The 18491-nt window shown below is 38.8% G+C and overlaps 1 protein-coding gene across 1 annotated transcript in view; it reads left to right on the forward strand.

Annotated features, from left to right (window-relative positions):
* Positions 1–18491, forward strand: part of Tprg1 (tumor protein p63 regulated 1) — a 102319-nt gene that overhangs the window by 24607 nt on the left and 59221 nt on the right. Inside the window, exon 3 of the mRNA XM_070028689.1 lies at positions 10570–10746. Within this exon, the coding sequence (XP_069884790.1) occupies positions 10570–10746 (177 nt within the window). The remainder of the gene's footprint in view (positions 1–10569; positions 10747–18491) is intronic.

Raw genomic sequence — 18491 nt, forward strand, 5'->3', positions numbered from 1 at the left:
TTCACAAGAAGTTGAACATGTTATTGGGCTCATAAATTTGTCCCAACTGCTCTGTTTTGGTAAAGATAGGAGTAGGAAGAGTAAGCAATGTAAAGCGAAGGAAGTCTCTGTTCCCAATAGTCTATTCAGTAAATATAACTGCAGAAACCAAGTTACTGGTCCTCCACAAATGCTGAACTATGTAAACTGATTTAAAAAATACAGAATCTCAGTAGATGATATTACCAACGAAAGAGAGGACTATTGGGTAATGATAAAAAGTCAGTCTGTTAAGAGGATACAACCTATCTAAAAATCTATGCACCAAACAACAGAGTTATAAAATTCCTAAAATAAAGCTAACAACTAAAAGCAGAAACAGACAAGTACACAAGAATCAATGCAGACTTCAATACCATTCTCTCAATAATTTATATAACATCTCTATAGAAAAATCAGTAAAGATTTAGAAACACTCAACACCACTATCAATAAACAGGACTTAATCAGTGTTCATCAAATATTGCATCCTATAATATACAAAACACTCATTCTTTTCAAGAACATTATGATCTGTCATACTCTGAGCCACAAACAGTCCTTGTCAGATTTAGAAGAAATGAAACATGGAATGGAGTATATTCTCTGACAATAATGGAATCAAAGTGGAAATCAATAACAAAAAGATTAAAGGAAACTTTTTTTAGAAAGCAAATAATATACTTCTAAATAATGTAGAGATCAAAGAATCTCAGAAAAAAAGAACAGTACATTGAACTCAAGGAGAATAAAAATGTAGTATATCCAAATGTGTGTGATGTAGGAAGAGTGTTCTTTCCAATTAAAGAAAAATTAAAATCAATAATCTAAACTTTGCTTTTAAAAAAAAGCTAGGAAAAGAAATCACCAAGTCAGCAAGCAATAGGAAATAATAAACATAACAGTTAACGTTTATTAAAACATGTCTAAATTACCTGAGCATTACTGGCTCATTCCTATAATCCTAGCTATACAGGAGGCTGAGATCTGCAGATCATAGTTAAAGCCAGACATGGCAAGAAAGTCTGCTACATTACCCTACTCATGTAACTGTAACCCCTATGTACAATATTTTTACGATAAAGATGTATATAATTTAAAAAAGAAAATCTGCTTGACTTTTATCTTCAGTTAAGTATTAAAAAGCTGGAAATGGAGCTGTGGTGCAAGTGGTAGAGCACTAGTCTTTGAACAAGAAAAGCTCAGGGACAGTGCCCAGACCCTTAGTTCAAGCTCTAGGATCAGCATACACACACACACACACACACACACACACACACACACACACACACACACACACACACACACACACACACACACACACACACACACACACACACACACACCAACAGCTAAAATTAATAAAACCAAATGCTAGTTCTCAAAAAGGAGCTATCTACCTGAGAAACCTCTAGCAAAGATAATTTTAAAAAAGAGGAAGCAGAAATTGCCAATACTGGGAGTGAAATAAAGCTATCACTCCAGATTTTGCAAACATCAAAGAAATAATATAGGATTGCAGCTAACCACTTTATACACATACATCTAACAACATATTAAATGGACCAATTTTTCAAAATACATCCAGTAAAACAACACACTCGACATGAAATAGAGAATTTGTATAGCTTTACAACAACTTGGAAGTTTATTTTTTTATTTAAAACCTCTCCTCAAAGAAGTTTCCAGGCCCAGATGGTTTCATTGGAGAATTCTATTATATGTGAACACAAATTTACTATATATGAACACCAATTTACATAATATTTCTAGAAAATAGAAGAGAAGGAAGTAGTTCCCAATCCATTCTGAGAGGCTAGTATAATCTTATCCTAACACCAGACAAAAATAGTACAAAAATAGTACTATAGATCAAAATTTACCATGGATATTGATTCAGAAACTAAAAAAAAAATAGCAAATGAGATGTACCAATATATAAAAGAGATAAATTCCTTGACCAAATTGTTTATTTCAGAGATGAAAGGCTGAATTATTGAAAATCCAATTGATACAATCTAACATATAAACAATCTAAGAATCAAAATTCATATAAACACGTGATTTGAGGCAGAGAAATCATTTGAAAACAGTTTTTCATGCATTTCTGATATTAAACTGTTCTGTGTGAGAAAGAACACCTGCATAAAACTTATAGGTCCTGTTGTATTATGGGAAAGTCTGTGGTTTTGCCCAAGAGTTGGAACAAGGAAGAGGACTCACATTTACTACACTGTTGGAAGTTTTATCTAGCCCAATTAGGCAGAAAAGGAAATAGAAAGAAAAACATAAAAACTATCCTATTTGCATAAGAAATGAGTCTATATAGAGAACTCCAAGAAATACAGAAAACCTTGAGAACTAGTAAGAATTTAGCAAAGTTATAAGATGAAAGATCTGTATCTATCTATCTATCTATCTATCTATAAATCAGTATATGGTATTATGTCAGTAAATAGTACTACAATAGTATATAATATTTTTTATTGTGAAAATACTGTAAAGAGGGGTTACAATTACACAGGCAAGATAATGAGTACATTTCTTATCAAGCATTGTTGCCTCCTCCTTTGTTTCCCCTTCCCATCTCTTCTCATACCCGCCCCCCTCACCCGATCCTCCCCTCCACCAAAGTTGCAAAGTTTGTAGTATTCAAATGTTTTTTTTCTTTCATGCAATTGTTTCTAACATATTTATAAGATGATTTCTTTGTTGCTTTGTATGTCCCTCCCCCACAGTATAGCCCCTGCTTTCACTGTATTTGATGTTGGTATAATTTGTGGAGGGTAAGGGAAAAAACAAATCGTTTAAATAAGGTTACAGGTGAATCCATTGCAACAATGAGTATATAATATTTTTATGTAATAGCAATAAAGAAATAAAAACCAAAATTAAAATTACCACAGCATTTATAATCATGCAAAAAGAAGATATACTTATATGTATGTATTAATGTGACAAAACGCATACAATCTCGCATGTTGAAGGTATAAAGCATTGATGAAAGAAATCATAGGAGATCTGAATGAATGGACTCACCACTGTGTTTGTGGATTGGAAGACTGAAAAGGTAAAGATGTCAACTCTCTTCAAATTTAATATACAGGTTTAGCATAATTTCTATCAAAATCCCAGCAAGATTCTTCTGTGGGTATAAACAAGATTTTTTTTCTAACAATTAGTTTTGATTAAAAAAAAAGTATTTTAAAGTAGCTGTGCAAAGAGATTAAAATTCCATAAGTCATGTTATAAGTCCAATGCATCTTGATCAATATAACCCCACTTCCCTAACAATGTTTTAAGGAATACAAAGGAAGGAGAATAGTTAGAAATAATTCTACAAACAAACAAAAAAGACAATCCCAAAGTGTTTCTCACTAGGAAATCTTACTTTCTGCTGTGGAATTTTAGGCTCTTGGCCACAGCTGATTGGGCAGAGAAACTAACCTATTAGCCTGCTTGTGAATCAAAGGCACAGCTGACATGTATCATTCCAACTAAATCAGACAGAACAGAATTCTCTCCCTTGAGAATCTGAACTGGATGATACAGAGCTATGCGAGCTCTATGAAAGTGAATATGAAAATTCACATGAATTCAAAAATAAGGAAACTGGGCTGGGAATGTGGCTTAGTGATAGAGTGCTTGCCTAGCATGCGTGAAGCCCCAGGTTCAATTCCTCAGTATCATATACACAGAAGAAGCCAGAAGTGGTGCTGTGGCTCAAGTGGTAGAGAGTAGCTAGCCTTGAGCAAAAGCAGCTCAGGGACAGGGCCCAGGCCCTGAGTTCAAACCCAGGACAGGCAAAAAAAAAAAAAATAGTAATAATGAAACAAAAGTCTCTAGCACTACCAATTTGTTATGGTTTCTGTTCTTAGTTTTCTGTGGTATTCTTCCAAGTATTTTCATAGCATATTCCCACCAACCCCCACTCCACTCTGCCTTAGGGTTTGTCAGGTTGGAGTTTTTGTCTCCTATATCCAGAGTCCTATGTCACACAGTACAGTAAGCAGAACCCTCTTCCATTTTAAAGAATTAAGACAATGGAGGTGATGAGATGTGTGCCTTTATTCATTTTTGTACCTCCTTTCTTCCTCTGCTGTCTCCTCAACATGGGGCCTCATTTCCCCTGCCAACCTCTCTGGCTTCTTATCAAGTGAATCTCTTGAAAAGAATTCAGGGGAGGAGAGAGTTCCCCCTTCCCTCCCAGAGGCTGGTGCTTTGGAGAGCTCCCGGTGTGCTGACAAAGAATTGAACTATTCCGGGCAGAGAGCTCTCAGAAGTTCTAAGGAGGAAGTGAAGGATGGGCTGTATGCAGATTCTTGTGTGTAGCTTTAAAAATACTCTCTTGTGGATGGTGGTGTGATAAGGGGAGCAGAATTGCCTGGGAGCCAAAGGAAAGCTGCTGGATGGAAAGCTGGGATGGGGTCCCGCAGCTCTGGAAGCTAGAGTTGGCTCAGTCACTCAGTGCTAGATCCATGGCACTTTTTTTCCCCCCAGTACTAGTCCTTGAACCCAGAGTTTCACATTCTAGATTTGATTGTTTTTTTTTCCTTAGTTATTTATTTATTTTTGCTCAACGCTGGTGTTCTACCACTTAAGCTACACTTCTACTATCAGTTTTTGCTGTTTTCTTAGAGTGAAGCCTCTCACAGACTTTCCTGTCCTTCTTGTATTTTTAGAACTCATAAATCTTTTTTATCATTTGATGGCCAAGTAACATTCCCCCCATCCCTCTCCTCCCCCTCCCCCCCCCCCCCCCATATAGCCAACTAGAACAATGTAATCAGGTCCATGGGATGATTTCTCTTACTAGGAAAAAAAGTATGACTTTTGGAGAATTCATAAATGGATATTTCTAGGTCTTATCTGTTTTTTATGCAGATACTCCATCTGCCCTATGAGAGACATGTTAAAGAAGTGTTGAAGAAATGAATCATTTCTTCTGGGTTATTTTCCTTCTCTTACATCTATAGAATTATCTGTACTTTGTAATTTCTGTTTTACTGATATGAAGTTATTCACCAAGCATGAACATGAATGACAGAGCCATCATATAATATCCGTCCTGAGCTCCTTTTCCTTAGTCCTGTGGGCAGTGGGCAGGGAATCCTGAGCCTTGAGGATGCCCCTGTGGACTAAGTAACACTTGTCAAGTCACAGCACACCGTAGGGACCCATGGTATTCCTCCCTACATATTATCCTTGCGTTTCAGGGGTATATATTCCTTAAAATCAGTAATATTTTCTCAGTTATTCCCAGTGGCTAGGATAGAGCCTGAAACATGACTGGCAGTATAGGGTAGTTGGGAGAGAAAAAAAAAGAGTTATAGGAAGCCAAGTTTGGAGAACTGGGAACAGGGAAGGTTTGTGGCATTGGGTTTTTATTAGAATGCTGTGTTTTCTTTGAGGGTCTCTATTTTAAACAAATTGGTGAGGCCTAGCGAAAGAGTAACCAAATAATTGAAAAAAATATGTGGATTATTTAGAAAAGGGTTTTTACAAGACTCCACTTAACCCAGGGAGAGGGAAAATTGCTTTGCTCTAATGCCATGTGTTTTTCATCTGTTTGTGTTTCAATGGTCAACCCCAGTTGGATTTTCTTCATGGCTTGGAACCCAGTGGGTGCTCAGGGAATGAGTGTGAAATGAATGATTCAGTGTTTTCCTCCTGGGTTGCTGACTCTGGGCTACCCGTGATATTCTCATCCTCTCTAAGGGTTGGGCAAACTAAGAGAGGAGTAGGGGTGCACTGGTTTGCCAATCACAAATAGGCACTCCATTCAACATAAGGGAAGATACTTTTGCTGAGTGGTGCATGTGAATGTGTGTGTCTATGTGTGTGTGTGTGAGAGAGAGACAGTCAGACAGCCAGACAGACAGAGACAGAGAGACAATATTAGAAGAAATTTGTTCTTGTAAATCATTTCCAAACCACAAATTGATTTGACAGTCTTAAAAGAGCAAGTAAAAGTATTGCTGGATCTGAGGCTGAGGCTGCTGGGAAAGAACGGGGATGATTTGACTAACTGGGTTACTGGGTGGTCCCTGGAAATGTGCAGGATCCTCTGGCCTGTCATTGCTAGTTCACTGTTGCCCTCTGCTGGCGAATCTGTTGTCATCTCAGGAATAACCCACAGCTGGTTGGTAGTGGGATTGTGGAAGAGGGTCAGGGAGGAACTGGGTTCCATTCTCTCAGGAGTGGCAGTCAGGAGGTGCTGGGGAAGAGCAGTGACAAGAAGTGACACCAGGGAATATTGCTCTGATGCCTAATGGGACATTTTTTTGATGCTGTGCTGTTGTTCCCATTTTTTTTTCATTCCATACTGCTATCCTTTGGTGAAACCCTGCTCTCATGTGGGCTCTGTGCTAGGCACAGGGAATCATGGCAGATATGAATTAGGCCAGGGGTTTTATTTTATCTATGTGGTGGGAAGGGTAAGGCAGGTACAGAAATCACGTTAACATAGGAGAAATTGTGAGTAGGGCCATGATGGAGACCCTGAAAAAGATGTGTGTGTGTGTGTGTGTGTGTGTGTGAGTGTGTGTTTAAAGGAAGAAAGAAGACATGTACTTGAAGAGTAAGGTTCTATGAAATAGAAAACATCTAAGCTGGAAACTTCAAGGATGAGCCGAGGTTTTCCTTTTTAACGTAAAGGTGGAATACATTCATTACAAAATAAAACTCTAGCAAATAAGAACACATAAAAGCAAGACAAATCACTTCAAATCTTGCCACTCAGAAACTGTGCGTTACTTTGCTATGGTTATAAAATTGGGATTACAGTGTAGACTGCATGCATGGCCTACTCTTTCTCACTATGGTGACATAAATATGTCTCAAATGTTTGCAACTTTTTAAAATGTACTATCTTAATGGAGGAATACTCTAACATGTAAAACTGAGGGTCCGATTCTTCAACTAGCATGAGTGAAGGTGTCTAGGCAGTACAGACCAAGGGGTGTTCATTCTTCACTGATATACCCCAGGAATCTTTGGTGGATGCCTGCAGTCTTGGAGCCACAAAAGTTAGATCTTACTGGTTCTCTGTAAAACATACATTACAGGAGAGCAAAACAGACTTTAAGAGATAGAATCACAGAAATGACTGTAAATTTTCATCCATGAGTTCTCAAGAACAGTCTAAATAAATAAATATAGCATCCAGGAGCTAAAGATGGTGGCCCCACTATTTATGAACTTGTGTGTTTACTTGAACTCAGTCATTCCCAGCGTGGAAATTATGCAGAGTCTGTGTCACAGTAGAGCACTCTGCGTTCCTAAAAAGAATTCTCTTTTTTTCCCCTCCCCGGAATCCTTTACCTTTTAAAATAAATCTCATTATGGAGTGCTGACATTTTCAGTAAAACCATTTAACCAGTGTTTTTTTTTCCCAGACTAAAAACAAGTCTGGTTTATTAGGCAGCAGCTTATACCATACTGCTAAGTACATGCAGTCTATTTAGAGAAGTTTATGTAGATATCTGATAAGACATTTCAGAGTCCCCAGCTCTTCCTGACTAAGACTCAGGGTGTGAAGCCAACAGCAAGAAGGAAATGGAGGAGGAGCTGAATAGTGCTGTGTGTGAAAGTGGGTGGAAACCATAGAGCCGAGATTTAAATCAGAGTGCTTAGATTCTATGCTATTTCTTTCGGCAGTACATTAACTCTCATATGTCACCTTCTAGCAAGATTGTGGGTGGATGGATGTTGAGCTAATACTCCTCACTATGCAATGACTGCCTTGCACTGGGCCTAGTGATTGATCTTACCCTTTCCTTCCCTTCCCTTCCCTTCCCTCTTCCCTTCCTTTTTCCTTTCCCTTCCTTTTCCCCTCCCCTCCCCTCCCCTTCTCTCTCCTTCCTTCTCCTTTCCCTTTTCCTCCTCTCTTCTCTTCTCTTGTGCTAGTACTGGGGTTTAAACTCAGTGCCTGGGAACTGTCTCTGGGCTTTTTTTTTTCCTAAAAGCTAAACGTCTACCGCTTGTGTCACCCCTCCACTTGTAGTTTTTTGGTGGTTAATTGGAAATAGAGGTTTCAGGCTGGGAAGGTAGCTCAGCGGTAGAGTGCATGCCTTGCAAGCATGAGGCTCTGGGTTCGATTCCTTAGCACCACATAAACAGAAAAAGCCGGAAGTGGTGCTGTGGCTCCAGTGGTAGAGCTCTAGTCTTGAGCTGAAGAGCTAAGGAACAGCGCCCAGACCCAGAGTTCAGGCCCCATGACCGGCAAAAAAAAAAAAAAAAAAAAAAGTTTCATGGACTTTTCTGCCTGGGCTGGCTTTGAACCATGATCCTCAGATCTCAGTTTCCTGAGTAGCTAGGATTATAGAATTACTGGAACCTGGCTTTCTCTCTTTATTTTTGATCTTTATTTTCTTCTTGCTCACATTTTCTCCTGTTCCCTCTCTGATTAATTCAACTCTTAATTTTTTTCTTGTCTGTCTTTTGACTACATTGGAGGTGGCATATATTTGGTAAATCAAAGTTACTTAGTAACCGAAGTCCCTACTAATAATAATACAGCTAATTCTAGAACCCTAAGTGGGAATCACTTCCCTTAATCATTTCCCCAAATTTAGACAGTGAATACCAGAATTGTCTCCATTTCACAGGTAAGTAATCTTAGCCATAGAAAGTTTAAAAATCCAATCTTTCAGAGTTAGTAAGTGATAGAGCTAGACGTTTATACCTGTGTTGTGACACCATCAAACACCCACCCACCCACCCACCCACCCACCCACCCACACACACACACACACACACACACACACACACTGTCTTACACATAAGGTTGATATTCAGCTCATATTTACTGCTACCATACTTTATTCCATTTCATAGGGCACATTCTCTTTCGTCAGTAACCACACAACATCCATTGCTAAACATATAATGCATTCCACAAAGGAAAAGGGGTCATGATACTATCAGAGCGTATTATAAGAAGCCACATTTATAAATTCCAAATCTAGGCCCCGGTGGCTCATGCTGCTAGTGCTAGCTACTCAGGATGCTGAAAACTGGAAAGTCTGTGAAAACCTTATCTTGAATTTGCCATCAAAAATCTAGCAATGGAAATGTGGCTAAAGTGGTAATGTTACAGCCTTGAGTGAACAAGCCAAGTGAGATTGTGAGGTCCTGAAATCAAGCGTCAGTATGGGAATAAAAATAAAAACAATTTTGAATGAGATAGTTGAGTCATGACTTGAACATTGAGATGATGATCCTGGGCAGAAGTTAGACAAGATAGGAAACCTGGGGTTTTCTATTAGGAAACATGAATTTGATCCTTAGGCAGAAGATGCTATTTAATGAAGTGAACATAGAAATGATGTCACTCAAGATTTTTAATTTGTTCCTTTTCCTCCTCCTCCTCCTCCATTTCCTCCTCCTCCTCCATTTCCTCCTCCTCCTCCTCCTCCTCCTCCTCCTCCTCCTCCTCCTCCTCCTCTTCTTCTTCTTCTTCTTCTTCTTCTTCTTCTTCTTCTTCTTCTTCTTCTTCTTCTTCTTCTTCTTCTTCTTCTTCTTCTTCTTCTCCTCCTCCTCCTCCTCCTCCTCCTCCTCCTCCTCCTCCTCCTCCTCCTCCTCCTCCTCCTCCTCCTCCTCCTCCTCCTTCTTTTTGTTTTTAACTATACTGTGGTATCTGTGAAGGGAATGTTTGGAAGCAGAGTGTCCATAAAAATTACAGGTTAGATTGATTGTGGTGAAAACTCAAATGCAAATCAACCTTTTCTATTGTTTAGTACAAAATATGCACTGAAGCATTCATCATAAAATTCTAAATCCTAAAGACTATAGTGTTTAAAGAGACAGCAGTGGTGCTGTGTGGCACAGGAATTACAGAGTACGATCACTCTCATTTAATCAGAAAACCTTGTTCTCCTTGTTTCTTGTTCTCTCTCAGAGGAATTCTTTACACTGTCAGGTTTTTCTAAGTGAGTCCTGAAAGGCTCTCACTTCTGAGGTAAAGCAAACCAATAAAAACTTACCTAGTGTCTATTTTGTGTCTAGTTCTTCAAAATCCAACTGCATTCATTTGACTCCATTCATTCACCAAGAGGGTATGGCAGGATGGGCTCTAAATAGTGCTAGCCATTAAGTCTTTGCTTTATCTTCAGCTAGTAATACCACTTTTGGTGATTAGCATTAATATGTTTATAGTGAATGACTCTTGCGATATAGATTTAGTAGAATGAGATGTTTTTTGTGTACTTGAAGGAAGGTGTGCTCTATCAAGTTTTCTAGAGAGTAGGAAAGTCAGGGAGAAGTAGAAATCAGTTGAAGACCAACATGGTGCAAAGTTGATATTCCTTTGGTCAGTTCTGTCAGGGGTAATACTTTCTGAGCTCTTGGTTGAAAAAACCTTTTGGGATTAGCTTTCAGATTCCTTCCTCTTTTAGCCATAGGGTCAGACCAAGAAAAGGAGTGGAGTTAGGCATTCCTTAGTCTTATTTGTTCTGAGGTGATTCTCCTCACTGTTTTCTGCCTGTGATAATGAATGCTGTTCATCATTACCTTGGAGAGGCAATGTCACCAGCTTTACTTCTCCCATAGGATTGACCATTGGAACAATGAAAAGGAGAAGATTTTGATGCTCACTGATCAGACTCTCTTCATCTGCAAATATGACTTCATCATGCTCAGCTGTGTGCAGATGCAGAAAATCCCCCTCCATGCTATATGTCGCATCTGTCTGGGCAAGTTTGTGTTCCCAGGGATATCACTGGACAAGTGAGTACCATGCTTTAGACTCAGGAATGCAATGAAGAAGGGTGAAGGCATGCTGGGAAGTCACCAATGCAGTCCATCAGTACGGTATGCTAGAGAACTCGGGGGAACATTCAAGTTGTACAGGGGAACCCATTAGATCCATCACTGAGTTCTACTCTATTTCAGGTACTAACCAACTCACCAGGAGAGTTAGTGGAGGGAAGGGTAGTAGAACATTGTGAACAAGGAGGGAATGTTCTTTATTTAATATTGAGATATCTATGAGGTTGGTCAAGGGCCAAATGAATACCAAATTGTCATGATGTAACTATATACTTAAATTGGTCATCAGCTCAGCTATCTTAACACCAAATCATGTTTATTTGGCCTCAGACTCAGGGCAGGGTGGCTCTGAGACTGGACTGGCTCATCCCTGGCACCATTGTCTCTGTCCTCACATTCCATTTACCTTCCCTAGGTGACCCTCTCCCTGTCTACCGTAAGGAGGTTCAGTTGGGCCAAGGCAAAAGCTGATGAACAGAGTTCTTGCTTTTCTCTTTTAGATTTTTTTAAAAAGTGGTTTCCGTTCAACGTGTTGGTGTATGGGTAAACATGTCTCTTGCTCAATGTTGCCCCTTCCATTATTCCCCACCCCCATCTCTCTTCATCCCACCTCTCCTCTCAATTCAAGCTCCATTTTCACATATATACATCAAATCTGATGTCTACATTCTCTCACTCCTCCAGTCTTGATTTTTCTGCCCCTCCTTGACCTCATTTGACTTATACTTCAAGACCTGATTTATAATTATAAACAAATAACAATAAGAAATATACATGGAGTCATATGCGCCTATATACATACCTGTATTAATCAAAGTACAGTATATGCAGGGGAGAATTCCAGTGGTATAACTCCTTTGAACAACTAACTTATAGCCTAACAAAATGAACACCAGGAAGCTGCAACCTGAGGAAAGGTTTTTGACATAATATATGTGACAGCTAGGCAGAGTTTTCCTGGAGAAGACTTAAAGCTAATAATCATGGTTGGATAGGCATTATCCAGGGAACAAAACACTAAGTTGAACAATATTCCAAATAAAGCATAATTTTTTTAAAAAAGAGTAGAGATGGGAACTTACTTGACAACTTTCAGAACTGGAATTGTTCTATAAAGATCAGAGGTTAGAACTCAAGGTGACTAACAACTCTGTAAGTCTCTGGAATCTTCCCAAAGCTCTGAGGGGGGGTGAAATCAACTGTCTCAGAAGTGTTGACAGTTAACAAGGGACTGGGTGAAGTCTGCAGAGGAGGATGGATGGTTGAAGTGAGTAAGTTCTTGTTATGATCTTGAAAAGAAATGAATTTGCTAAACATTTTGGGTCTAAATCAGCACAGCCATCTTCCTCTAATACTGACTGTGAAGGTTTCCCATTGAACTGTGAGATTCTTGAAGGCAGATTCCATTTTATGTGCGTTTATTAAGATCTGGGCATTGGGACTGGAACCTAGTGAGAAGAGAGAGCTCATTTTAAGGCACACAACAAGGCACAACCTGAATAGATAATTGGTTTCCTTTTGCAAAGCTTATGTTAGCTAGGTGCTGATGGTTCAGGCCTTTAATTCTAGGTACTCCAGGCTGACTTGTGAGAATCCTGGTTCCAAGCTAGTGCTGGGAGGAAAGTCTCCTAGGACTCTTATCAATGATTAACTACCAAAATAAAGCTGGTATTGGAGCTGTGGCTTATGTGGTAGAACACCAGCCTTAAGGAAATAAGCTAAGGAACATTGACTAGGCTATGAGTTCAAGCCCCAATATAGGCTGGCAGACAGACAGACAGACAGACAGACAGATAGACACACACACACACACACACACACACACACACACACACACTAACACAAAGCTAATAATCTACCATACTAAATAATTATTTTTACATTACTCTTCATTAATGCAAGAAGTTATTACTTCACAAATTCATTTAATTATATTTACTTTTAAAACATTAAATTTTGTAATACTATAGACACATCATAACAATACACTTCAATGTCACAAAATACTGCTTTTGTTTTTCTATTTCAGACTCTCAGTCCAGCATTCTCTCCATAGGGAATGCCAATTTCTTGTCTACTTGTGTGTGTGTGTGTGTGTGTGTGTGTGCACGCACACGCGCATGTGCACGCCAGTCTTGGAACTTGAACACAAGGCCTCTGGTAGCTGTCCCTGAGCTTTTTTGCTCAAGGCTAATGATCTACTGCTTTAGCCACAGCTGGCTTTAAATGGTGATCCTCAGATCTCAGGCTCCTGAATAGCTAGGATTACAGACATGAGCCACCAGCACCCAACCATTCTTGTCTAATTTTATAGAAATGTTAGAAACATAAAAGAATAAAGTTATCTATGTGCATATGCAAATGTTTATACATATGTAGAAGCATGCATCTATATATCTTTATTATCTACCATTTTATCTAATAGAAGCACATGTTATAAATGTGTCATGTTTTATATTTAATGATGGCATACAGTAAAGATGTATTATATAATCGTGTAAAGATCATTCTCTGTTTTCAGTATTTCAGAGTAATACATCTTAGTCTAATCTAAGTCTCTTGTGGATATATATTGATTTTCACTTTTGCTATGAGCAACAAAGCTGCTATAAATATTCTTGTATATGGAATTTTGTTCAATGGGCAATGTATATGTAATATAGATTTCCAGAATGGAATTCTTAGGTCCAAATCCCTTTTTTTTTGCTGTGTTCACAGTTTTATCTTTTCCAGAATGTCATATAGTTGGAATCACACACTACACAGGATTTTCAGATTGATTTCTTTTACTGATTTATTTTTGAGTTTATTCCATATCTTTTCATGGCTTACTATGAAGATGATCATATCTATTTTTCTCTTAGATCTAAAAAGCATGAACTGTCATGTGCTTGCTATATACTTTTGCATATTTAATACCCAAATTCCACTTGCAATTAGTATGTCATTATTAATATATTATTGGGTATTAAGTACAGTGTATTAATATTCTGTAGTTCAATTGACATAGTTTTCTTTTATTGGTCTGTATTTGAAGATTTTTGTCTCAATAACAGCAAATTTTCTGAAAAAGTATTTTCTTTTTTCCTCTCTTGACATTGTCAGGTAAACAAATAGCTTTATCTGTTACTTAGAGGTTGGTTGTATTTCACCTGTGAAAAAAATGCCTTCTCTTCTTTTCTTTGTTTGGTGCCAGCACTGGTGTTTGAAATTAGATCCTGGACCCTGTCCTTTAGAATTTTCACTCGAGGTTGGCATTCTACCACTTGAGCTACAGCTCCGTGTGTGTGTGTGTGTGTGTGTGTGTGTGTGTGTGTGGTTAATTGGAGATAACGGTCTCATGAAACTTTTTGCTCAGGCTGGCTTTGAACCATGCTCAGTCTCCTGAGTATCTAGGATTACAGAAATGAGCCACAAGCACCTGCCCCTAAACTTCCATTTGTAAATAGAGAAATCTGGATATTTCTACTATTCTCAAATTCTCCCATCTTTTGCCTTCTTTCATTTATTTTTCCAGACAAGCTTCATTTTTATGGAATATTTGATTTAATTTCCCATAAGGCATCCAATTATTACCACTGGGAGTTGATGTAATTGCAACCCTCCTAATTAATCTGTGAGGCTTTTCCATATTTGCATCCTGTGGTTAGGCTACGAAAGCCAGTGCCAGCAGCTAGTAGGCTGGTGAACAATAAAGGTTTTTCTCTGTATATTGGGGTTGGAGAGAAATGTAGTATGATTGAGGGCTGGTTGTTTAAATACTGTGCAGAAGCATTTACTAAGCTACTATCTTCTAGTATAGGAGTGAGGGCAAAGTTCTTAACTTCATTTCCCCATCTATTAAAAGGCAAGATTAATGTAGTCATTCTGCCTCATTAGCAGTCTTAGTGTTAGGTTATATTGACATTGCATGAAAGCACTTTGTAATATGCTTCATAGACACCAGGTATTAACAAGTTCTGATTTCTTTCCCAGATTAAAGCTTTTGTTAACATGCAAGTAAGTAGATTAATTTGATTGTTATCTTTGCTCCCAACTAAATTGGCCCTTCTTAAGCATGAAGTCAACATTAGAAGGTCAGAGGTGAGGCAGTAGCAGGTAGGAAAAAAATAAAAGTAGGGGGCAACGGAAAATCAGCTGCTAAATAATGACAAACTGTCTCAAGAGAAAAGCTTCGGCTGAGTCTAAGCAAGCTCCCTTGATAAAGGAAGGGAAATAGCCTAGCACTAGTGTAGGAGACAATGCTGATACCAAGTACTTTTCTCCCCCTGTGTCTTGTGATCTTCAATACAGGAAGATGCATGACTGATTCACTGCATTTTATAGGAAATTAAAAAGGCTAAGAGATTCTGGCACCATCAGCTATTGAATATTGGAGTCTCAGAACCTATCCTTTATTTTCACACACTGGGACTTGAATTCAGAGCCTTCCCCTCCTTTGCCTCTGTGATTTTCTTCTTTTTCCTCTCATTTCTTCTCCCTCTGTGGGTGAAGATACCTCTCCTATGAATGGAGTTACAACCTCTCCTAATCCATGGGAAAGACTGGCAAAACTTAGCAGAACATGAGCCAACATATCCCATCTATTCTACTTTAAAACTGTTGTTTGGTTTTGTCTAGTTTGTCTTTGGCTTAGAGGTACAGGGAAGGGCCAAGGTAAGAAAAGTAAGAGCTCAGGATCATTCTTTTGTAACATGAAGGCAGATGGATTCTTTTCAGATGAGAATGTTCGTTAGAGACAAAACCAGGAAGGAGCAAAAGACCTGCTTTATTCTCCAGGATAAGTAGTTGCTGTCACATTTTTAAGAAGCATTTCTTTTCTGAAGAGAGTTCTAAATCTCATTTCTATCACAATTTGATAAATCAACAGATTTTACTTAAAAACTAATTTTTACAGTCCAATTGTGACTAACCTCCCATAGAAGTAGAAGAAGCAAAAGCTGGGTTTCTAGCTGAATTAATCATGACTAATCATAACCACACAGTTTTCTTGTTGCTAGAATTTGGACAAATAACTTTAACTCTTCTTTTTTGTTGGTTCTGGTTTTATTTTTGAGACAGGGTCATACTATATATATCCCAGGCTAGCTTTGAACTCATAATTCTCCTATCTCATCCTGAATGCCGAGATTACAGGTGTGTACGCTACCAAAATCCCTTTAATGGGTCTCAATTTCCAACTCAGGGACAGCACAGAGTCCTCCCCCACCCCTCCACCAACTAACTCATAGGGTGATTGTAGATTCAAATCATGGATGTGAAGATGTTTTATAAATTGTAAAGTACCAAAATGAAAGATGAAAAAAAAATCTCTTACTCCTTTACCAGTCTTACTTTTCACAAAATGTGCTCCCAAGGCATGATAATAAGAGGAGTTAAAATTCTGAGTGGTTAAATAACTTTGTCTCACCTACGGGTGAAAACAAATATAAGGATCTGAAAGGGTAGCCTCTCCTGTGTAGCCTGTGTAGCCACTCCTCTACCCCCATTTTGTGCCAAGACTTGGGCTTGAACTCAGGGCCCTGAGAACTTGCTTGGCATTTTCTGCACATGGCTGGTGCTCTGTCACTTGAGCAATACGTCTACTTCCTATTTTTCCTGGTTGATGGGAAACAAGAGTCTCTGATATATCTGCCTCAGCTGGTTTCTACCTGCCATCCACAGATCTCAGAATCCTGAGTAGCTAAGATTACAGATGTGAGCCACCAACTCCAGGTGGCACTCAATTCTTACTTTTCCTCCATTGCACTGTAAGACCCTTTCCTTACCTCTGTTCCCCCTCTGAAGTTGGTAACAGGGTGGTAGAATGGGGAGAGCAACCTCTGAAGTCAGGTTGTCAGAGAACCAGGCCAAGACCTTCCTCTGAGTGACCTGGAGCAAGTTGTTTAACCCTTCATCCTGTAGTCTCTTCATTTGTAAACTAGGGATGCAGCTTGTGTGATGGTATGTCTCTAGGGTCTGTGCTGAGAATTTAATGGAAAATATAAGTCAATGGCTTAGTGGAATATCTGGTTTTTAATAGAGCTTTGTGTGCTACATGTATATATATATATATATATATATATATATATATATATATATATATATATATATATATATATATACCACCAACTAACTCATAGGGTGATTGTAGATTCAAATCATGGATGTGAAGATGTTTTATAAATTGTAAAGTAGCAAAATGAAAGATGAAAAAAAATCTCTTACTCCTTTACCAGTCTTACTTTTCACAAAATGTGCTCCCAAGGCATGATAATAAGAGGAGTTAAAATTCTGAGTGGTTAAATAACTTTGTCTCACCTACGGGTGAGACATATATATATATAAATTGGTTTGGTAGAAAGACACTGGTTTGGAACCAAGGACCTACATCCTGATCCATATTTCTAATATAACTTTCTTCCCTTTGCTGAATCTCATTTTATTTTTCTGGGAGTTTCTAGGATGTGTATGTGTGCACGTGTGTGTGTGTGTGCACATGTAAGCCAGTACTGGGCTTTGAACCCTGGTCTTGGTGCTTGCTGCCCCTTAGCTTTTTTTTTCCTTTTGTTTTTGCTTTGAACTAGCACTCTACAGATTGAGGCATATCTTTGTTTTAAGCTTTTCTGTGGCTAATTGGAAATAAGAATCTCATGGACTTCACTGCCTGGGCTGACTTCCAATTAGGAACCTCAGATCTCAGCTTCCTGAGTAGGTATGATTTATAGGCATGAACCACCAGCAACCACCTGGAATTTTTCTTTTTTTGTACAAAAACTATAGACTTAGGCTGTACTCTATCAGTATAGCAATTTTCCAAACGTCCACTCATCTTACAGAACAAAATTATTTTATCTAATCTACTCCTCCTGTGAAAAGTATCTCCAAAGATATTTGCTGAAAAATATTGTTGCTGTCATACTGATATGTCAACCAAAGCTGAGAAAGGACACCAGGACATGGAATATCTTCCTGCAAGGAAAGGCATTGTGCATCTATCTCTCTATGCTATTTATATTTGCATTCTGCAAATAGAAGGGATACAGTAGATAGGAGAATGAAGGTCCTGCAACCTGCCTGGTCTGGTTTTCATCCCTCCTGTTTGTAGAGATAGGCGATGGGAGTTGAGAAGACAATTTGTCCCTTTTGGTAGCATGTGGAAGCAGGGCAGAGGACATCTGTAGACATTAGCCTACCATTTCAGCCATACGCCCATGAACCCAAAGTCCAGGGGTCTTCTGTATGCCCTCAGAATTCCAACTTGGCACCTGTTCTTCAGATTAGAGCTTCAAAGGGCCTTTGCTCTGGATGAAATCAGCCTGTGGGTCCAGGCTGATTCTGCTGGCTTCGCGTCTGTCAGTGCATTCTAATCACTGTTATAAGTGTGGTTCTGCGGAACACCTTGTAAAATATTTTCCTATTGCTCTAGCAACATCTCCTGTCTAGACAACCTAATTATGAGCACAGAGCAAATAGCTGGAGTGTGTGCCACCCCCAAGGCTTGCATAACTCCAGAAGTGGGGCTAAGAAGACAGAAGGGAGATTGGAGTGATGCTGGTTACTTTTTTGTTGACCTGACCAGAAAATCCAGTGCACCAAAAGAATCTGAAAAAACTTTTAATTAAGAAGAAGTGGTCTGGTGGGAGCTGCATGGTGGGAGCTGCGTGTTCTTGTTTTTGCAAACTCTGAGGGTAAAAGGCACCAATGTATTTCCCTCTTTTTCT

This window comes from Dipodomys merriami, unplaced genomic scaffold (assembly GCF_024711535.1).
Source record: "Dipodomys merriami isolate MVZ:Mamm:240054 unplaced genomic scaffold, mDipMer1.0.p SCAF_2, whole genome shotgun sequence".
Lineage (NCBI taxonomy): Eukaryota > Metazoa > Chordata > Mammalia > Rodentia > Heteromyidae > Dipodomys > Dipodomys merriami.